The 16,355-nt window shown below is 65.3% G+C and overlaps 3 protein-coding genes across 7 annotated transcripts; 1 reads left to right on the forward strand and 2 right to left on the reverse strand.

The window, feature by feature from the left end:
* Positions 1-53: 53 nt before the first annotated feature.
* MTNAP1 (mitochondrial nucleoid associated protein 1) lies at positions 54-3,076 on the forward strand. Its single transcript, XM_084492652.1, has 4 exons — positions 54-832; positions 1,150-1,257; positions 1,447-1,563; positions 2,092-3,076. Exons 1-4 carry the CDS (start codon positions 133-135, stop codon positions 2,118-2,120), a joined length of 954 nt encoding a protein of 317 aa, XP_084348778.1. The 5' UTR covers positions 54-132; the 3' UTR covers positions 2,121-3,076.
* CPSF4L (cleavage and polyadenylation specific factor 4 like) lies at positions 2,961-6,767 on the reverse strand (the record flags this gene model as incomplete). Its single annotated transcript, XM_084492592.1, has 6 exons — positions 2,961-3,528; positions 4,032-4,363; positions 4,661-4,754; positions 4,983-5,081; positions 5,350-5,490; positions 6,728-6,767. The coding sequence occupies 6 exons, from the start codon at positions 6,765-6,767 to the stop codon at positions 3,494-3,496; spliced, it is 741 nt and encodes a 246-aa protein (XP_084348718.1). The 3' UTR covers positions 2,961-3,493.
* Positions 6,768-7,904: 1,137 nt separating this feature from the next.
* On the reverse strand, positions 7,905-15,056 carry CDC42EP4 (CDC42 effector protein 4). Of its 5 annotated transcripts, none has more exons than XM_084492576.1 (2): positions 14,958-15,056; positions 7,905-9,824 (listed from the first exon to the last, which is right to left on the reverse strand). In XM_084492576.1, the coding sequence occupies exon 2, from the start codon at positions 9,702-9,704 to the stop codon at positions 8,790-8,792; it is 915 nt and encodes a 304-aa protein (XP_084348702.1). In that variant the 5' UTR covers positions 9,705-9,824; positions 14,958-15,056; the 3' UTR covers positions 7,905-8,789. The 5 variants fall into 5 exon arrangements, with proteins under 5 accessions (XP_084348702.1, XP_084348700.1, XP_084348703.1 ...); XM_084492574.1 differs by having other exon boundaries at positions 7,905-9,827; XM_084492577.1 differs by having other exon boundaries at positions 7,905-9,827; positions 14,962-14,992.
* Positions 15,057-16,355: the final 1,299 nt, after the last annotated feature.

The raw sequence follows: 16,355 nt of genomic DNA on the forward strand, positions 1-16,355 counted from the left end.
CGCCCTTGCCCCCCGCTGGGCGGCACTGCGCATGCGCGCCGCGCACCGCCGAGGACCCCCCCCCTCCCCGGTGAGCCGCCGTTAAGGGTGGCCGCGGAGGTGCCTGACGGAAAAGCGGCCCGGTTACCGGGAATGGCGGAAGGGCCGGGCGGGCCGCAGCGCTGCCCGTACTGCCACAGGAACTTCCGGAGGCTCCGCTCGCACCTCCCGCACTGCAAGGCCGCGCCGGGCCGGCGGGGGGAAGCAGCGACCGGGATAACCGGGCCCGAGGCGGAGCTGGCCCGGAGCCTCGACCTCCGCCCTGACGAGGCCGCGGCCGCCGCCGCCAAACTGCGCCGGGGGCCGAAAGTCGCGATCGAGAAGCACCGAGCCGTGGTGCTCCGGGAGCCGCCCGGTCCCGGTACTGGGGCGAGGCCCACACCGGGCCCCGGCCCGCAGCGAGCCGCAGGCCCAGAGGCTGAAATACCCCCGGTGCCCGGAACCGGCCGCAGACCGAGCCCCGGGGGACTCCTCCCGCAGCGGGGAGCGGGGCACGGAGCCCCCGGGGCTGCTTCGTGCACCGACAGCCACCGGCTGCCAGCGGAGGAGCCCGGAGGTGACGGGGAAAGGACGGTTAAAAAGGAGCAAACCGGCACAGACACAGCGGGGCCCGGTGGTACCGAGCCCCGGGGCTCCGGTTGGAGCTCACGGGCAGCGGCCGTGGGCTTGGAGTGGTTCCCAGAGCTGGCTCCCCATTACCGGGAGCTGGGTGTGTTTGCGGAGAGGCCTCGGCGGGGAGAAGTCGGGGGCCCGCCGAAGGCACCGAGGGGCGATTTGGCAGCAGGACGGCAAGGTAACGGAGGAAACGCACGGTGCTGCCGCTGTGTCGTTAGGCTAAACCGTCAGCGTGAAGGGGAGAGGGGTAGGGAACGCTGAGCTGCTGGGCTCAGAGCTGGAAGAGTCCAAGGAGCAAGCTGTGCAACCATCCTGGACAAAAAACCAGCATTTTAAGATTGTTTTTTGCGTATTTGGGTTGGCGGAGCCAGCTCGCTTTGGGGGAGAGAATCCCCGGTGTACGGCTCAGCCTCAGCACCCGGTCAGCAAACACTCACGTCGTGCATTGGCCTCGTTTCCCTCCCTGTGACTGCTCTGCCCTCTCGTTTATCACAGAGCCCCTGGCAGAAAGGCGCCTGCTGGACGTCAGGCTGGGCGAGCTGCCCACGTGGCTGGCCACCCGTGACTTCTCGCCCCGGGGGCTGCTCGGAGGAGTGCAGAAAGGTGAGGCTGAACTCCCGGCTCGTGGGGCAGAATCGTTCCCCTTCCCTGCTTTATCTGCTAGCGTGCTGGTCCAGGGGGCCGGTCTATAAAGAAATAAATCAATCAATCCAACCATCTGGCTTTCCGTGGAAGCCAGTGAAATTTATGTGACCCCTACGAGGTTTGACCCCTGCATTTTTATTCCCGCAGCATGGAACGGTTACTGCAACAAATACATCAACGTGAGGAAGGGCGGAGCAGCCGGGGTCTCCATGCTCCTGGCTGGGTACTGCATCCTCAGCTACGGCTGGAGCTATCAGCACATCAGTAAGATTTCCTTCTTGATGTCTTATTTCACTCCTTCCCCTCTTGCAGCGGGTGATAAGTCTGTTTGCTACCCGTGTTGTTTCAAGCTCTGAAGTCATTTAAATACTTTGCAGTTAAAGTTAATACCGGAGCTCCGGGAGCAGCGTTCTGAGTTGGCTTAGGTAGGCAGAGGAATGTAGTTAGCCAAGGAGGTGGTAACAGTTACTGATTTACAGCTTCTCCCTGGAGAGAGCCAGAAACAGTCAGGAGCGCTCTTTAAACCTGAACAGAGCAGAGGGAGATGTTCCAGCCCTGGACACAGCCCGTTCCCTGGCTTTACTCAGAAATGACACGAGGGATTTAGTGCTGGTTGGGCAGTTTCCCCACCAGGACTCGCTCCCATAAACACAGACAGCTGCAGTCAGACTCCTGCTCATCCCTGCTGGGCAAAGCACTGTGTCACGCCATCCCTGAGCACAGCACTAACACTTTTTCTTTTTTTTTTTTTTTTTTTCCCTCTTTTCCCTTCCCCCCCTGTTTTTTTGCTAGAGTGTAATCGCTGGCGCAAGTACCACTGAAGAAGCTGGGACAGCAAGCAGGGAACAATCACAGCTATTTGATGGAGTCAGCACAAGCTCCCCAGACCAGCATCCCACCAGGGATTGAACCCAGCAGAGGCCCCTTCCTGTCAGAGACAGCTCGTAAATCCTTGCTGCTGGGGGGGCGCTTTCCAGCTGCCCTCCTGCAGGCAGAGGGGCGACGCTGACAGCCTGCAGCCACTGCCCTGCGGGTCAGGCAGTGGTCAGTACTGAAAGACAGAGCGTGAGGGCAGCTCCTCAGAGCTTCGTGCAGGAGAGAGCTCCTGTGGTTTGCAGCAGCTCGGATCTCTTGCTAGATAGGGCAGGGACAGGACAGTTTCCTGACACAGGCGGTTAGTATAGATTGATCTACACATGCTAGAGTGTATTTGGCAATAAATTATATGATTGATTGTGGCACAGAGGGATAATCAGTCCCTGAAGTTAGCAGAGCTGTGCCCAGCACTGCCCAGCTTTTACTTACCCCCCTCCAAAAGTGTTTGCTTTGCTACCACCCCCAGGAGAAGGGTGGGCCCTGCAGAGCTGCTCCACAGAGGGGCCCCAGCACAGCACAGCACCCCTGGGACTGCCTGGACACCAAAACAGCCCCAGGAAGGAGCCCTGGGAAGGCTTTAAAGCAGCAGCACTGCGAACGCAGTGCCCTATTTCTGGAGGAAGAAAATCCATTGGATTAGCTGTCGTGCCCAAAGGGCAAACTGACATCAGACAAACGAGGACAGTTATGAGAGTGCTAGTTGCAGCCTGCCGTCACCCAACATGTCTGGAAAAGCAGCGTTGGTCATGTTGCAGGCATGAAGGGTAAAAAAAAAAAAGGCAACAAAAATAGGAACTCTTTATTCCAGGTGAGGTGCAGCAGTGTTGTGTCAGAGGTGTTTCACCAAGATCCCCCCCCTTCCCAGCAATAAAAGCCTTTGTGCGTTTTCCTTCCCTGCTCAGCCCCGTGTGGCCTCAAACCTGGTGTTCCTCACCCCCCAGCGCAGGGGATCAGCACACCCACACCCTCCTCCGCCCAGGACTCTGGCACCAGCTGTTCCCACACCCCTCAAACCTGTGGGTTGGTAATTTCCTCGTGCCCCCTCCCAAAGGCAGCAGCAGCACAGGAGGGAGCGGGCAGTGACCACCAGGGGAATGGTAAAGAGTGCAATTGCAGCTGCATTAAGGACGCTGTGATCCCTTTGCTCCTTCTGCAGAGCTGTGAGCGAGTGCTGAGCAAAACCAACTGGCTTTTCTAGTCCAGCAGCTGTCCTGGGGGGAGTCTCTCTGGCTCCATCGTGCCATACCGCGTCCTCCTTCCCCTCTCCTCGCAGGAGCACTCAAGTCATTTTCCCAGCAGGATTTCCAGCTGATTCTTCCTACACTTGCCAGCGTAGTGACCTTTCTGTCCGCACTGGGGAGGGAACAGGGGAGAAGACAGCCATCAAGTTTGTGCTAGATCAACTCCGGGCTGCTTTACCACGTGCTTTGGTCCCAGCATTTCCAAGGGAGGGGGTTAACGGAGCCTCAAATGGCACAGCTCTTGTGGGCAAGAAGCAGCCCAAGACCTCTCGCTGTATAAAAGCCCTGCCCCACAGAGACGGGGTCACTGCTCTCCAGGGCTATTCCGCTGTGTGCAGGGCACTTGAAGAAGTTTTTTCTCCCCGGCATTGCTTGGGGTTTGATTATTCCAGCCCAGATTATTCCAGATTATTGGAACCCCAGCTGCCTGAGTTTGCTGTCAGCCACTGTAGATGAGGGGATCCCCTCTCTGGGGACAAGCTCAGAGCCCAGAGCAAGAACACATCCTGATTCTAAAAGCCCCTTTCAAAGCCCCCACACCTCCTGCTGCTGCCCACCTTCCCCCGGAGGTGTGGGATCACCATGCCCAGGGCTCCCGGCCCCAAAACCACCCACCTTGAAGCAGGTGCCTGGCTCCAGCAGCCACTGCAGGTTTGCGGGGGACGCTGCTGCTGTCCCTGGGCTGCGCTGCCCCGTGCTGTGCGGTGCCAGCAGCCAGCACGTCCTCAGGGCTGCTCTCCCCCCCAGCAGTGTGTGCCAGCCACCGAGGACACCGGGCTCCCTGGGGGGACACGAGGCAGTCAGCCACCCCAATTCCCTGGCTCCCACGAGAGCCCTGGAGCAGGGACACAGGTGAGGGGGCTTCAGCTCGAGGGGGATCCGCACGGGACCCCCCCTGCATCACCTTGGCTGGATCCACGCTGCGAGTCGGCAGCCCGGCCTTGAGGCTGGAGGGGGGCACAAGGAGAGGCGGTTACCCCCAGGACACGGGGAGAGGCACCCCCTGAACCCCCCCCCACAGCCTCCCAGTGCTGTCCCAGTGGCCCAGAGAGCTGGGTGCAGGTGTCCCCAAGAGTCTGGGGATGTCACCAGCTCAGGTTGGAAGCAAGGAGTCTAGAGAGCTTCATTTAATTTGGATGATGTCTCAGTGCATCCTCATCCTTGACCCAAACACCACAAAGGCCACAGCCTCGGGGAGGGGGCCGTCCCCACGGAGCCCCCCCTCCGCCCCACGCCGTACTCACTGCATGAATTTGCAGTTGGGTCCTTCTGGGCAGAAGCCGACGAGGTAGTTGGCACACATCACCCTCCGCCTGTGCTTGTACTTGCACAAGGGTCCTGCCACACACGGGAGAGCCCCCCATCAGCAGGGAATGGGGCACAGCACCCAAATCTCCTCTGGGGCACCCACTTTCCCCCCCCCAGGACAGCCCACCCACCCCTTGGTGGGTGCCACCCCCAGCCCACCCCTCCCAGTTCACCCAGTTCTGGCCCCATCCATCCCAGCAGCGGGGCACACGGGCAGCTCCCACTCACACCAGTTTGTCCCAGTATTGGGGCCCTCACCGTTCCTGCAAAAGCCTCGGTCGTACCAGGGGCAGGCCCTGCTGTTATCCACCGTGGCGTCAACATGCAGGAAGGGACAGTCCTTGATGCTGCGCTCACCTGTAGGATCAAGGGGGGGGGGGGGGGGGCAGACAGTGGGACGAGGCTCCCCTGAGCCAAACACAGCAAAAAAAAGCACAAAAAAATCACAGTTTGGGTGATTCAGGTGTTGTGGGGCACACAGGCTGGGCCTGGGGGCTCGTGTCCCCAGCGAAATGGCAGAGGCGCTTTTCCCCACAGACAGGGGGTGGCATCGGGGTGACAGCTCGAGGCCAGGCCCGAAGGCCACGGGGGGCTAAAACCCTGGGACCCCTGGTCTGGCACTTACCGAACTTGGTGTGGAAGTAGCACTCAGGCCTCTTGGTCACGTCGTGGCCGTGCAGGAAGCCGCAGCCATCCCCCTTCTTGCACAGCCCCCGCAGCCAGTGCTTGCACACCACCGCCCGCTCCGTGCCCGCCTGCCACGTTCCTGCGGCCCCCCCGACACCGATATGGGGGTCACCGACCACCCAGAGCCTCCCCAGCCCTCCCCAAAAGGGTTTTTGGGTGGTAGGCTTTGAGTTTAGTTAGGCCTTCATGCCCCAAACTGCCCCCCCCCCCCCCCCATGGTGGGTATAGGGCCATGGAGATGGCTGCTGGGGAGGTGACAGAGCAGGAGGGGCTCCAGCACCGGGCCCCCCATGATATTGGGGTGAGGAGGGCACCCCAGCTCCTTCACAGGGCTGGAGCCACCCAAGGGGCACCCAAGGGTGCAGCAGAGCAGGGATGGAGCTCTACCTTCCCCCTCCTGCAGCCCCGCCACCCCCCCCAAGGCAGCCCCAGGGCCCTGGCCCCCATCTCACTGCACATACCCGGGAAGGGCAGGGGCTGGGCTCCCCTCTACTGCTCCACATCAGCCTCCAAAGCAACCCTCAGCCTCTCCATGCCCACCACCAGCTCCTGCATGGCCCCAGCTGCAGACAGAGCCCCCCCCACAAAGGAGCCCCCCCCCAAAGCAGCACGGTCACAGCACCCAAACTGAGCCCAAACAGCGCTCAGAATCCCCCCTTTTTCTTCCTCCTCCCCAGAGCAGAGCAAACCCAGCCCAGGCTTCTCCCATTTAGAGGCAGAAGCCGCCCGCAGCTGCTCCCAGTTTGCAGCTGGGATTGCCTGGTGCCGCAGCCCAGCTGCGGGGTGCTCAGCCCCGAGCCCGTAATTGCCCATAAATGCTGGCAGCTGCTGCTCCTCCACCCCGATCTGTGCTGAGAGCAGCTGGCTGGTGGCCCCCGGCCCTCAGCGGGGTCTGCTGGGGCCGACCATGGGGGCTAAACCCTCACTATGGGGGCTAACCCCTCATCCCAGGGGGCTAACCCCTCGCCCGGGGCTTTCTGCTCAGCAGGGAGCCCCAAACCAGAGCTCAACGCTGTCATGAGAGCGAGGGATGGACCCTACGTTGTTTTTTTTTTGTTGCCCCCCGAGTGCTCTGAGCGTTGCTGGGTGATGCTGAACGGCTCCAGCCCCAGCACCCCTTTGTCATCAGGACACGGCCACGTCCCCAGGCTCCCAGTGGGGACACCCAGCTCGCACCTCGCACCCCCTTCAGCCCCCCCCAGGAGGCTTTCACAGGGACCAGGCTGCAGCAGCACGTGTGGGACACGGCCCCAGTGCCGGGCCACGCACTGGGGGCACCCCGAGCAGCCCCCACAGCCCCAAGCATCACCCCTCACCCCAGCCCTCCTCCACCACGCACGTCCCCGTCCTCCCCATCACACGCCCGGAGCGACAGGGCCTGACACATCGGGGACGGAGACCTGCTCCCATTCTGTCACCAGCAATAAACGCACTGGACCAGCACCTCCCGCCTGCCGAGCGCTGCCGGCGGGGCCACCACCTCGCCCCGTGCACCCCCCCGGTTGTGCCATCTCCATCCCCAGCGGCCAGACGCTTGCTGGCACGGCCCCTGACCCCCCAGCAAGCAGGGACCAGCACCCATCAGCTCGGTTGGGATGCTCAGGGCAGGGCGCAGTGACCCCAGCACCACGGAGCAGGATGGGGGGGCCACAAAGGCACGGGGAGTGGGGCAGAGGCACCCCGGTGAGCTCAGAGCAGCCAGCTGCAGCTGCTGTTGTTCTCCCCAGCCCGGACAATAGCCCAATGTCCCACGCCGCGGGGCATTGTATCGGCCCTGGCTCACGCACAGGACCCCATTGTGTCCCCATAGAGCAGCGCCCGCCTGTCCCCGCAGGGCGATCCTTTGGGCAGGTCCCGGGGAGCCCAAGTGCTCCGGGGCTGCTGTCCCCATCCGTACCAGTGGGACCGGGCAGGGAAGGCAGCCCTGGTGCTGGCAGAGCCCTGCTCACCCCCAGAAATCCTGCTGTGGGATGGGGACACCCCACAAGCTGGGTTCAGCCCCTCCATCCACCCACACGAGGGCTGGCAAGGACCGCGGCAACTCCACGGGGCTCGGAGCAGGGCACCGAGGACCCCCGCAGCCTGCATGAGCAGCAAACTTTCCCTCCCACCACCTTTCCCCCGCTTTCCCTGGCTCGAATCGTGCAGGCTGCAGGAGGAGAGAGGCAGCTTGGCACTGCCGGCCCTTGGCAGGAGCCGGCCTGGCCGGAGGGGCACAGCCCGCAGCCAGATCCGGGCAGCAGGAGCTCGCCGCTTCCCCCGCTGCGACGGGCAGATAAAGCACGGCCACGGGCACTGAGAGGAGGCCGGGCTGGCACAGCTCCCGCGGGGCCAGGGCTGCAGTGAGGACAGAAAAAGCAAGACAGGGGCTGGGGGTGGCAGCAGGACAGGGGCCGGGGGTGGCAACGGCACGGAGAAACCCCATCCCTGCACCAAACCTCGTGCCGAACGCATCCCCACTACCACCCTCCTCCAAGGGACTCAGGCCACTGCTGTCACTACAATTTCCTTTTATTCTCTGCATTTTTACATACACGGTATAAAACCCTCCTCTTCCACCCGCCTGCAGCAGCCAGACCGGCCCCAAGGCTGCAGCCACCAGCTCGGGGGCTCAGCCCAGCCCGGGGGGGTCCCTGGCACCCCTCCTGTAGGGACAGGCACCGGTGGCCCCAGCACAACTGGGAGCGTGGAGGGTGGCTGGCCACAAAAATGCTGGGATGGATCCATCCACCAGACAGATGGGGAGCAAACCCCCACGGCAGCACGAGGCTGGAGGCTCTCGGACTGCCCAAAGTCCCAAAAAAACCCGGGAGCTGGAGCTGCCTGCGGTCCTGGAGCCCTCCGCACGCTGCAGAGCTCCGAGCTCCAGAGCCAAGTCCTTCCCCGCAGGAAATTTCCCCTCCGTTAAAAAAAACAAAAACAAAACAACAAAAGCAGGAGTAAAGAAAGTTAGGTACAAATCAGAGAGCAGTAAAAACTGTACGGCAGGAAAAAAAAATATACATATATTACTAGAGGGGCTACAACTTCGAAGCCTCGTCTTGTTTGATCCTATTGCTTTACATAGTGGGGTGGGGGGAGGAAAAAGCGCTAGCATCCAAAGTCCAACAGAAAGAACCAAGATCGAGTCTGCTTCCCTCTCCGGGGCCGTGCTGGAGTTTTCCTAGGGGTGGGGAGCCAGCGGGGAGCCCCGGGAGCGAGCGCTGTCCTGCTGCCGCACGGCCACCCCGGGACGGGCACCGGGACACCGGGAGGGGAAAGGGAAGGGGCGAGGAGCTCAGTCCACCCCCGGTGCCGTCGATTCCAGCATCGGGTTCTCCGTCCCCGTGTCCAAGCAACCGTAAATGAGAACCAGACCCCTTGGCTCGGCCGCCCGCCTTATACCCTGATCTCGTCGTCGTCTTCGTCGGCGAACGAGAACTCCTTGTCGGGGCGCTTCGGGGGGCCCCGCTGGCTCTGTGCTCCCGGGAGGGGGCTGCGCTCCTCCGGCCCCGAGGCGCAGCTGGACGCCGAGCTGCTGTCCCTGGGGCCGCGGGACACGCTGCGGGACGGGCTCTGGCTCTGCGAGGCCGCCGGGGAGCCGGGCAGGGCGGCCGCCACCTCCTCGCGGCTCTCCTCCGCCTCGGGGTCTTCGTCCTGCTCCCACTGCTCCTTATCCATGATGCTCAGGACGTCGCCCAGCATGGAGGGCCCCAGGTCGATGTGGAAGGACATGATGGACTCGGCGTGCTTCATGCCCGCCCCGCTCTTGGCCACCACGACGGGCAGCTCCGTGATGTCCCCGAAGTCGCGCTCGTCCAAGCTGGGGCTCAGCGGCCCGGCGGCCGCCCCGTTGAGGCGCTGCTGCTCTTCGGGGCTCATCTCCTCCGGCAGCTTCTTGACGGGGCTGGAGGAGAGGCTTTTGGGCAGCTGCCCCGCGCTCCTGTCCACCTCCTTCTCGTTGAGCTGGGGCAGGGACACGGCGTTCTTCACGAAGAGCGCCGAGTCCCGCAGCGAGCCCAGCATGTCGCGCCGGTCACCCCGCGTCACCGACTGCGAGCGCTTGCTGCTGCGGAAGCGGCGGGACAAGAGGCTGGGTTTGGAGGCTCCCTGCTCCTCGCCCGCCTCCGGCCCGGGCTCCCCGGCTTTGCTGGTGAGGAAGGAGGTGTCCCCGAAGGCGTCCCCGGCCCGGCCCACGTGCATGGTGTGCCGAAAGTCCCCCAGCGGCGCGCTGATCATCTCGGCCGTCAGGTCGGCCCGCGAGCGCCGCTTGGAGTGGGCCGAGTTGGAGACGAGCTGCTTGAGGATGGGCATGGTCCCGGCGGGGTGGCCGAGGGGATGGCAGGCGTCCTGCGGGCCCGTGCTCACGGTGCTCACGGTGCTCAGGTCTCCTGCTCCGTGTCCAGGCTCCCAGGAGGTGTCACGGACGGGTCACTGCTAGGGGACGAGAGAGGCATGCGGTCAGGCCTCGAGGACGGCGATGGGCACGGAGCTACTGATACCAGCCCTCACCCTGCCAGGCTGAAAAACACAACCCCGTGCCTGCAAACGGCTTGGTGCCCTGGGGAAAAGCATCTGCTGCTCCATATGGGGCGGTGCCACAACGGAGACAGGTCCCCAGACCCCTCCATGAGTCCCCACATCCCGCTCGGTCCCCAAGTGCCAAGTCCCCGACCACAGAGCAGAGGCAGAAGGGCTGCAGCAGGACGGTCCCCGAGCCACATGAGCATGACACTGCAGCCCCACAGCGTCCCCTCGCCCTGTCCCATGGTGACCCACGAGTGGGGACACCCAGTGCTGCGGCCTCACTCGCACCCAGGTCTCCCTTCCCCTCCTGGAAGGAACAAAAGCGCTTTGTGGCTGCTTCGGGGACAGAGCTGGGACAGCAAACGTGGCCCGGCCACGGGGATCTGCCAGGGCTCTGCATCGCAGCAGGGACGGGGACAGCAGTGCCACATCTCACCCTGCACCGTGGACCCCCCCCAAACCCCTCCTGCTCCCCAAAAAGCACGAGCTGACCCTCACAGCAGCCGGATCCGCGGTGGCACGCCGAGCGATCCCGCTGCGCCTCGGGGGCGGACACAAAGAGGGGCACCGAGGGCACCCCCTGCCCCCTCCCCACACAGCCCCAGCCCCCCGGAGAGGGGCACGGCAGCGCTTGGAGCCGCAGGCCGAGAAGATGCCTGGGATTTCTTTTTTTTTCTTTTTTTTTTTTAATTGAAAGAAAGTGGGGAGGAGCAGCCGCCAGGAGGAATTGGAAACAGACGGCAGGAAGTGTGTGAGGAGGGCGTAGAGCCCCCGGGAGGCACCGCCGGGCCAGCGGCGAGCCGAGGGGAGCAGCACGGGGAGCGGGGACGGCTCCTGCGTCCTCACACACCTGGGACACAGGGACATGGGGACACGGGGACATGGGGACACGGGGACATGGGGACACGGGGACACAGCCTTGGTGCTGCCCCCGAGCACCCCAAAGCCCCCTCCCACAGCGCTGAGCCCACGCGTGCCGGGTTCCTGCGCCCACCCTCGCTGCGCTGTCCCATGCACGGCCACCTCATCGTCACCGCCGTGACTCAGGGGTGACAATTCACAGCAGAGATGACAAAGGGCCCCCCCCTTCGTTCCTCTTTCCCACAGCCCGGCGGCACGACGGCCACCTCCAGCCCCCAGTGCCACCAGCCCAGCCCCAGTGGCCCCACAGGAGGGGACAAGGACGGTGTCACCACGTCCCCCCGTGGCGTCAGGCAGCCCCATGTGGTCCGGGGAGGGGCTGCCGGGGAGGAAGAGCTCGGGGAGGAAGAGCTCGCAGCCTCCTGCTTCCTCCCCCCCTTCGGGCACCGCCGGTGACACCACGGCCCCGTGACGCTCACGGGGAAGGGGACAGCGTCTGGAAGCGTGGTCCCTGCACCAGGCAGCTACGTACCCGCTCAGCCAGACGCCCCCACGGCCACAGCATCTGCCCCCCAGGAGCTGCCCCCGCCACGCACGGATTTCCCCTGCCACGCAGCCGAGCCGGTCCCGTGTGGGCAGGACGGACTCTGACCCCACGCGGGTGCAAAGTCCCAGCGCCCAGCCCCTTTCTCGCCCAGCCCCATTGCGCCCAGCCCCTGCTCGGGGCCACCACGCTCCACGGCACCTCCTGGGGGCTGTGGGGCCACGACGATCCGGGGGGGAGCTTGAAGGAGACACCCCCGGAGCACGGCAGGGCGCAAGCAGGGCGCAGCAGCCGCTCTGCCGCATCCCATCGCCTTCTCATCGTGCAACCACCCCAAAAGAAGCACCGGTGAGCTCCTTCCTCCCCTTCCCTGCCCAAATTTGTATGCGGAGGCAGCTCGCGGGGCTGCCAGCGGCTGGCACAGGCCGGGCGCGTGTGCGTGGCACCGGCGTTTTCCCTCGGCACGGTCTCCTTCCAGGCCAGCATTCCTGCAGCCTTTTGGTTTTACATAAAACAAACACTCCCGGCAAGCTCCCCAGCTGGGCCAGGCAACTGCGCTGCTGATTTAGGCCATCTGGGGACTGTCCCTCCCCTTGTATTTAGATTTCGGGGCCAAGTTCAGCATTTGTGAGATACTTTGCAAGCCTCGGTGAAGGGGCCACCGGGAGGTTCGAGCGTTACCGGTGCGGGCCAGGAGCTCTCCATCAGCCTCCAAACAAGCTGCGTCCCCCCTCGAGCTTCCTGCCCACGAAACCTCCTCGTGATGGACAAAATCTCCCTTGGCTCTTCGCTCCCGGCCTCCCCAAAAGGTTCCCCAAAAGGTGACGGGGGAGCAGATGCCCCCGCCGGCCCCGTGCAGCCCAGGGGGGGCGGCACACAGAGCCCTTTTCTCCTGCTCCCGCTCGGGGCGAGGAGCAGATCCTGTGACATCCACGCTGCAGAAGCTCTCACAAAGGAAACCGGAGCAGCTTCACCCGCGGCTGGGCACCAGGGATGGGCGCGAGCCCTAGCGGGGCGGCAGGGAGGGGGGATGGTTTGAAGGTTTTGCCTTCAAACCTGCAAGTTGGAGGGGAAAAGGGATAAAGCGAAGCGATAGGTCGCACCCTGCTTCATGCCTGCCTCCTCACCCTTTTGGGATTACGAGCTGCAAAGGGCGAGAGCCTCAGGTCCCCGATTTTCCCTACAAACGGGCGGCTTCCAGCAGCACCCCAGCCCCATCTCACCCCACTCAGCATCAGTCACCTCCTGGGGACCACAGGGGGCAAAAAAAGAGGACGGTGCGTGGGCACACGTTGGGGAAACACCGCTCCAGCCCTGCTCCCACACCCCCTGCCTCCGGCTCAGCCCGCTCACGAGCTGGGAGAGCCCTCCCGGCCGGCCCGGCCGGCTCCAAACGAGCCTTGGCTGTGCCGACGCCACGGGCAGCACCCTGCAGCCCAGAGATCAGAGGATGCTCCCCGGCCTGCCGCGAGCTGGGGCAGCCCCAGACCGGTCCGGGCCCCCCCGAGAAGCCCCAGGGCAGGGAGGAAACGCTCAGCCCAGCTCCCCAGGGCTCCGGCCCCCCGCCCCGGGCGTTCGTCTTGCGCAGCCCTTTGATGTCGCTGCCTGGCAGGCGGCTGCCAGAGACGTTTCGCAGCTCACGCCCTGCCACCTCCGGTCCCAGGATCCCAGGAGGGGACCAGCCCGATGTCACACCCTGGCGTCGGGGCTCTCCGGGGAGCCTGGGGGCAGACGGTCGTGGTGGCGCCCGGTGAGCGCCTCCGCTCCGGTCCCGTCCGCCGGCACCGTGGGATGCACGGAGGAGGCCCCGGTGCCACTGGAAGAGGAAAAACAGCCGGCAGCAAGAAGCAGAGCCTGGGAGGAGAAGCTGGGCTCTGGCCGGAGAGCTATCAGCACGCAGATCAGAGCTGACCCGGGGAAGGCGCTGCCCCAGCGCCAAAAGCGGAGCAGTGATTCCCCCGGGGGAGCGCTGCCGACCGAGAGCTATCCAGAGTTCAGCTCTAACTATTGGCAGGACGCGCCAGAACACGCAGAGAGGATCATAAATCCTCCTGCCGTGGGGCGGCCGAGGGCACGGAGGGGACGTTTCCGGGGGGAGAGGTTATCTCTCCTCGCTGGCCTCGCTCCGTCTCGCAGCGGGGGCTGGCGGGGTCCGACAGGATACCGGGGCTTGCGCAGCCCTCCCGGCCTCCTCCAGGCTCCGAATTCCTGCGGTTTCGCTGGGCTGGACGGGAAGTAAACAGGCAGGGCTTCCCACGGCTCGCCCCGGCACCCTACCTGCTGGCAGGCACCCCGCAAGCTGGCCAGCTCGGGGCCCCACGGCCGCTGCCTGCGCTCAGACAAAAACCCAGGGAACAAAGGGAGGGAGAGGCGGCCGCGGTCAGCACAACGCTGCCGGCACCCGGGCTGCTCGGCGGTGCCACGGGGAGGGGGGGAGCCCTGCCACCGTCACCTCGTGCCAGGGCACAGAGGTGACAGCTGCCCCGTGCTCCCGGGGTTGGGGCCAGCCTCGCTGTCCCCACCCAGCAGCACCCAAAGTGGCCGAACTCGTGGCTCAGCCTCAGCTGGATTCGCTCCACGGTCTCCGAGGGAGCGGCGGCCAACACGGATCTGTTTACCATGCGTCCCGCTGGGGAGCCAGCCCTGGCTCGGGGTGCTGAGACCCACGCTCTGCTCGCTCCCCGGCACCTAATGAGCCCGGCCCCCCTCTAACACCCTCCCCAATCTATAGGTTCGGCGCTCGGAAACATCCGTAGGGCGTGCTGCCACTGCTGGGGTCACGCCAGGGCAGCGCGGGCTCGTGGCCAGCAGCTCCACCAACCTGCCCAGCCCGGTGCCACTGGTGCCACACCACGACGGGCTCACAAACCCCGTGTCCTCGAAGCCCCGAGGTGCCCGCACGTGTCCCCTGGGGGGTGCGGAGCATGGTGGAGGGCAGGCCGGGATTTCGGGGAAGCCGTGTCCCCATCCCAGGAAGGGCTGGACGGGGATTTTGGGCAGCTCTGACTCAGCACCCGCCTTCTCCCGGTCCTGGCGAGCCCGAGGGGTGCTGCTGGAGCCGCTCCAGTTGGGGGAGGATCGACCCGACTGGGATGGGCCGCGGGGATGCGCTCGGGACCCCAACACCCGGGCACCCCGGGGTTGGCACCGCGCACCCCGGGGCTGGCACCGGGCACCCCGGGTGGGGCGAGCCGGTGCCCCGGGCTGGGCAAACACGGCCCGGAGGTGCCGCATCCTGTTAACTCCTTCAGCAGCACCGATCCCGGCCCGGTGCCGGACCTGGGGCTAGGGGCAACCCCGGGGACCCCACCCGCGCCCCCCAGCTCCTCGCCCCCCTCGGTGGGTTGCTGTCTGCACCGGGAACCGGGGGCACCGGGGCGCTGCCTGCGCCGCGCCCCCCTCGTCCCCAGCCGTTCACGGAGCCCCGTGAGCGCTGCGCCCCCCCCTCGAGCCCCCTCCCCAAACCGGGACCGGTCCCGGGAGCTCCCCAACTACCCCAACCTTAGCCCGGAACGGTCCCTCCCGGTGCCAACCCCGGTCCCGCCGCGCCTCGTCCCCACCCCGGACAATAGCCAGGGCCCGACGAGCTCCTCCCGAGCCGTGCCAAACCGTGCCGAGCCCCCCCCCTCCCTTACCTACGCGGTGGCGCCCCTCTCCCAGCCCATGGCCGTGCCGTGCCGAGCCCCCCGGTGCCGTTCCCAGCCGTGCCGAGCCAGCCCCGGAGCGAAACCGAGCCCCCCCCCGCTCCACTACCGCCGCCACGAACATGATGTCATCGCCCCGCCCGAGCCAATAGGGGGGCGCCACGTCACGGGGCAGCTCCCCCCCCCTCCATTCAAACCCGAGGGGGCCGGGGGGGGGCAGTCCCGGGGCCGGGCGCGCCCCGTTTTTTTGGGGGGTGATGGATAACCGGGGGCCCCCGTTGCGCACCCCAATGATGGGGAGCTCCAGGGTGCACGGGGCGCATCCCCACGAGGGGGGGGGCTGAAGGGTCGGCGCCCCCAGACCTGGCAGTGGGTGGGGGCTGCCTGCACCCCCCCCCCGCAGAGGGACTGGGGTTGAGGAGCTCGTGTGGGCAGCCGCAATTAATTAGGGGAATTAATTAAGCCGGACTGAGCGGCCAAGGGGCTCAGCGTTGGGGAGCAGCTGTGACCCCCCCCCCCTCGCCCCCATTGCCCCCAGCTCCCCCCTGTCCCTGGGTAGCCCCAGCCCCCCTCGGTGATCCCAGGCCTGGTGCAGGGGGGGGGACCATGGGGACCCCCAGGCTGGAGGGGGAAGGCTTGGGGGTGCGAGGGGTGGGTGGGGGCACCCTGGAGAGCCGAGAGCAGGGGCTGGGGGCTGCAGGGCCCCCGGGGGGAGGCTGAGGTGAGAGCTCTGTGGGCGAGGAGGGGCGGGAGGCACGAGGTTATCCCACATCTGCCTAATGCAGCGTTCCTTGCATATTCCCAAGCGTCTGGCGCCTCTGGGTGCAGCCGGGCTGCTGCGTAAAGGGGTGGCGAGTGGGAACCTTGGCCCCAAATGCCGTGGCCCTACATGCCTGGGGGCTCTGGTACCAGGGCGCAGAAGCTGCTGGTGCCACCAGTGCGAGGAGAAACCCGTGTGCAGGGTGCCTCTGTGCCCTGCCACCCCGCTGCATGGGCTTGGTGGCACCAACCCCACATCTGGGCACAGCCCCCCGGGTGCCCAGCGCCACCTCCTGAGCCCCCTCCTGCTCCCAGGAAGGTCCTGGGCCGTGCTGCAGCCTCGGTTCACATCGCTGCCATTTCCATAGCCGGTTTGGTTGCCAAATTTTCCTTGCCCTGCTTTGCATAGGGGAAACTGAGGCAGGGCGCAAAGCGCTGGGCTGAACCACCACCCCTGGATGCGCTTTTTTTCGGGGTCAGGGGTAGATGTAAGAGGGGAGGCTCCATCCCGGAGCTCTCCCCCTTTGCCCCGAGCCACCCCACGCCTCGTTATCTGACAGCTCAGCGCTACCAGCCCAGCTCAGATCGGAGGGGGAGGCCTTGCATGGCCGGGTGCTGCGCACCTCACCT

The sequence above is a fragment of the Aythya ferina genome (assembly GCF_964211825.1).
Source record: "Aythya ferina genome assembly, chromosome: 18".
In the NCBI taxonomy this organism is placed as follows: domain Eukaryota; kingdom Metazoa; phylum Chordata; class Aves; order Anseriformes; family Anatidae; genus Aythya; species Aythya ferina.